Raw genomic sequence first — 4,453 nt, forward strand, 5'->3', positions numbered from 1 at the left:
AGAGCTCTAAATCTCTGTTACTGGTTAACACAGAGGAGTGAGACAACAAAAAGAAGGCACTTCTGTGACATCATGGCTTTTTACAAACAGCCATGACATCAGCATCTGAACAAAGTCTACATGATTCTGATAATTCTCCTCAATTTCCTTTCAGAAAAGTTAGTTAACTTGGCTTGATTTCTGGAGCTGTTAAAGAACAGAATATAATCTTTGCATATCTGTGAGTCCACCACTGCACCTTTAAGTGGACTTGCATATACACACAAATATACACACAGGTATACACTTTTACTGACAGAAATTTTATAATCAGTCTGAGTCTCTTTTTATGTTTGACAGCTCATTTAAGATCAAGAATGAGGCTGAATGAAAAAGAAACAATGGCCAATGTTTAGCCAAACTTAGACACACAAGAAAGTCCTGACCGAAAATATAGACACTACAGCATGGCATAAAGGTCAACAGATTCAAACTCTGCCCAACCAGAGTTGTTTCAGAACATGTTACAAGGCCAGTGTTATCAGAAAGCTTCCTTCAGGGTCTAGCTGAAGTGAAAAAGGATTTATTTTTTAGCAGTGGGAGTAAAGGAAAGATGCAGGGAAGAGGAACAAAAAAATTATTAGTCATTTTTGACAATACTTTTTGTCTATCAAATATTTTTTTTCTGTTTGAATAAAGGTGTCTTAATTTCTTCTATAGTATGTGCTATCAGACCAGTAGAGGTGCAAAATAATTAAAATTCTACTGGCTTGGGTCATGTTATGTTATCTGGCACAAAATTCCTCTCAACAAAGCTCTTCTTAAAGGAAAGAAGGGGTTTATCCGACGAAAAGCTCATTATTGTAACATAAAGCCAAGATTTAATCAGTAGAGGTTTATTGTATGTGGCTCTTACCATTGCACACTTCTGCCTCTGTATCTCTACTTTTTAAACCTCTCTTCAGTATCTCTATATCAATTGATTTTTTGAGAGATAGCCTGTGGCATAGAATAATTTTCACCTCATCGCTAAGTTACTCTGGCATGTGTTTTACCAGGCATCCTGAACCTCTCTCACAGTTAAAGCTAAATGTGTGAGTTTTGGAACACTAAGTAATTGTTAGAAATGAAAATTAATATCTTTAAAGTTTTCAGGGGAAAGAGGGTGGGAGGGGTGAATATTACCTTGTCAGTTTAACGGAACTCAGTGGAAAAGCAGAAGCAGCACATTTCTCTAAAAAGTAAATTCCACTTAATTTCAATGGTACAAGATCAGTGTACTCAATTTCCCCACTCCCCCAGTATGTTTCAAAACTGAACTTATGATATAAAATCAGTCCAAGTAGGTTCTTACAAAGTGTGTTTTATAGGTACGCGGGTTAGCTGGCAGCATTTACCTACCTACCTCCACTTCTTAATGAAGAACTAATTTACTCCACCTACTTCTGATGCCATTCCACAGACATTTTAAACAGAAAGATAAATCAAATGAACCTACTTTAACAAGATTTTTATTGAAAACATACATAAAGTCAACAAGTTATTTAGCTTCTGAATGTACATATTAGACAATATTCATATTAGAGAATAATATTTTAAGAAAAGGGGAAATAAAACTGACATATACTGCAGTTTACATTACTAAGGCATTTAGGCTTAAGAGCAAGTTATACCATGTGTACATGTGTGTGTTTATCTATATACAAAAACACGCAAACACATACACACAGGTTATCTGATTTGAAACTGTACAGTGCTATGCAATTCATTTCTTTTTGCTTTTTCTATTTTTTCGACACTAAATAAAGCTTTTATCCAAATGGTAGAAGTTGTTCACAGAACAGCAGTTATAATCTACTCTTCAAGAGTTTGCTTACAATTACAATACTAACGATGCACAAAAAACCCCCAGATCTTCATGGGAAAGTTCTCTCTTACCAAAATGAGGCTCAAGTAAGATAAACACTAGTTTGCAAAGGCACCGTGGAGACAGGTTTTAATACATTAAATACAACATGAATCATTCACAATAACAAGTTTAGTGTTTCTGGGAACTTTTGTAAATACAACACAGTTGGTCACACAAAAAACATTTCTGTTGATTTGTCTTGGCAACTCAGATACATCAACAGTGTAACAGCATAACAGCTTTGTTCCCATCTGACAGAAAATAATGGCAGTTCTGCAAGGCAAACGTTAAACCTGACTGTATGTATTTATTAATTCCACAGTGTTTTGACAGATTATAGGGGATGCAACTTAAAGGATGCTGACACGCTCACTGAGGGCTTTCATTTCTGTTTCTTCTAGCTTGGTGTTTTCATTACGGTTAGCACTTGGACTGATAAGGTGTGCTGGATACTGCAATCCATGTTCTTCTGAATACTGTTCCCACCGGGAGTCATCACTTTCATGGGTGATGTAACGTTCCCCCATTTTACATTCAAGTTCCCTTAAATCTAACCATGTTTGATAGTCCTGAAATAGAATAACAGCATCAGTTTTAAAATTCCTAAAATAAATGGCATTCCCTTCTACTACCAATAATATGCCAAGTGCTATTAACTCAGCAATCTAAATGTCATGCAACCCTATTGCTCCACCATGGAAAAATCTTATCATTAATAAAAATGAAACCTGCCTATAAAGATTGGTTTCATCTCTAGAGGATTGTTTGAGAAATTGATGTTTTTCAGCTCTGTCATAAGTATAGTATTTAGATGTTAACAGGTTGTTTTGCAGAATGTATGGATAGTCTACAGATTTCCATAATATCTAAATGAGGCACGGTGGTAAAACAATTCCTCACACCGGTCACAAGACAAGTAATGAAGAAGAAACATCTTTAAATCATATATGTACATCTTAGTGATCTATATCAGATAGTCAAGATAGTTGCTCCATCTCAGTACAATGGTGCAAGACATGAATTCAGCTTGCGCTAGAAACTGCTTTTCGAAACCTAGCCAATTACTGGTGTGCTCAAAGAGACATAGACATCCAAACATCAAGATACTTTGGAACTCCATATTGACAGTCAGCAGTAAGGCTGGAAATTGGTTTGGTTCTCACGCTGTTTAGACCATCATGCTCTGCAGCCTCTGATCTGCCTAAAGTATTCTAAGCTGCAGTAAAAAGCTGCCAATCCTAGCCCCATGCAGACTAACCTCTGCTCCCAGCCCTGTATCCAGTTTTCTATTTTCGCCTCCACCTTGTCATTGCCTAAGACACAACCCTGGTCACCTAGCCAAAGCACCAGAAAGCACACACTGTAAATGCATAAAAGCCTTCGTCCTTAGTATCTCACATCCTTCATCCCACTTCTTACACAGACATCCTCTCACAAAGCACCTCTACCTCTTAACTGCCCTGCTCCACTGTTACCTTTCTTTAGCACACAAGCTTGGGCTCTTCTGGAAAGAGGACTTCTCTCATCCATGGTGCTAGAGCTGCTGCTGTACTACCTCACCTTAGTTCACCTCCACCTGTTATTGCACAAGCAATAGAACTGGATGTAGAGACGTGAAGGTCTCTGTCCCATTATGTGAGACAGCATCCTTGCTGCAGACCTTAGTCCAGATCACCTCTCTGGTCCCCAAAGGCTCAGACAAATGCATCCTTCAATGGTTGCCATGGAACAGAGCACGGTCTTGGAGGAAAAGATGAGGGTCACAGGAAAAATGGGAAGAAGAAAGCAAGCCCAGGAGAATTGTCCTGGGGGAAGGTGGGATGTGAGGTGGGAGGTTGCAGTCCTTTTCCTCCTCTACCAGCAGGTCACCCTCTGCTTCAAGAAACAGTTGCAAATATAAGGTAATGGAGTAGGAGCCAGTTCTCACTTTGGATAAAGATTCCATTGGGATCATGGATTATGCCTCTGGTCTGTGCTGTGCCTTGCCTGTGCCATGATTACTTTCCCTGATGCAAATGTGGATCCCTTGGGAGATCCTGTGAGCTGATGTCCCAACCTGGCCTCAGCCTGTCCCCGTCCCCAGGAAGGGGCCCAATTGCCCTGGCCTGGGGCTGTCCAAGGGGGAGCACTGGCTGGGGGTGGTGGGATGGGCCCTGGCTGCACCCTGCACTGATTCTGTTTCATATCTTTAGATTGCAGTGATTTGGCTACTGCCAGGATAAAAAAATTAACATACAAGGAACAGAAGACAGTGCCTGCTAGCATCTCAAAAATTTCTAACATTCCAGTTTCTAGTTGAAGATTTCAACTGAAGGTGCTTAATGTATTTTCCTGGAAAGCCTACAGCTTCACGAGTTCTTCTGATGACTGTGAAGTGGCAGCCCACTGATTAGTTTTAAAAAGAAGTAAATCAGGTTAGACTCCAGGCAATGTGACAATGTAGGTCAAATAACTATAAAGCAGTTTTTAATATATATCGTGTCCTCAGTGGGCAAATAAGATAAAATCATAGCATCATAGAATCATAGAATGGCCTGGGTTGAAAAGGACCTTAAAGATCATCAA

The 4,453-nt window shown here is 39.3% G+C and overlaps 1 protein-coding gene across 3 annotated transcripts in view; it reads right to left on the reverse strand.

Annotated features, from left to right (window-relative positions):
* Positions 1-1,534: 1,534 nt before the first annotated feature.
* The window catches only part of PRKD1 (protein kinase D1), a 45,013-nt gene continuing 42,094 nt past the window's right edge, over positions 1,535-4,453 (reverse strand). For all 3 annotated transcript variants that reach the window (XM_010075341.1, XM_010075340.1, XM_010075339.1), the window contains one exon: positions 1,535-2,457. In XM_010075341.1, the coding sequence (XP_010073643.1) occupies positions 2,239-2,457 (219 nt within the window). In that variant the 3' untranslated portion in view covers positions 1,535-2,238. The remainder of the gene's footprint in view (positions 2,458-4,453) is intronic.

This window comes from Pterocles gutturalis, unplaced genomic scaffold (genome assembly GCF_000699245.1).
Source record: "Pterocles gutturalis isolate BGI_N339 unplaced genomic scaffold, ASM69924v1 scaffold18977, whole genome shotgun sequence".
NCBI classification, from domain to species: domain Eukaryota; kingdom Metazoa; phylum Chordata; class Aves; order Pterocliformes; family Pteroclidae; genus Pterocles; species Pterocles gutturalis.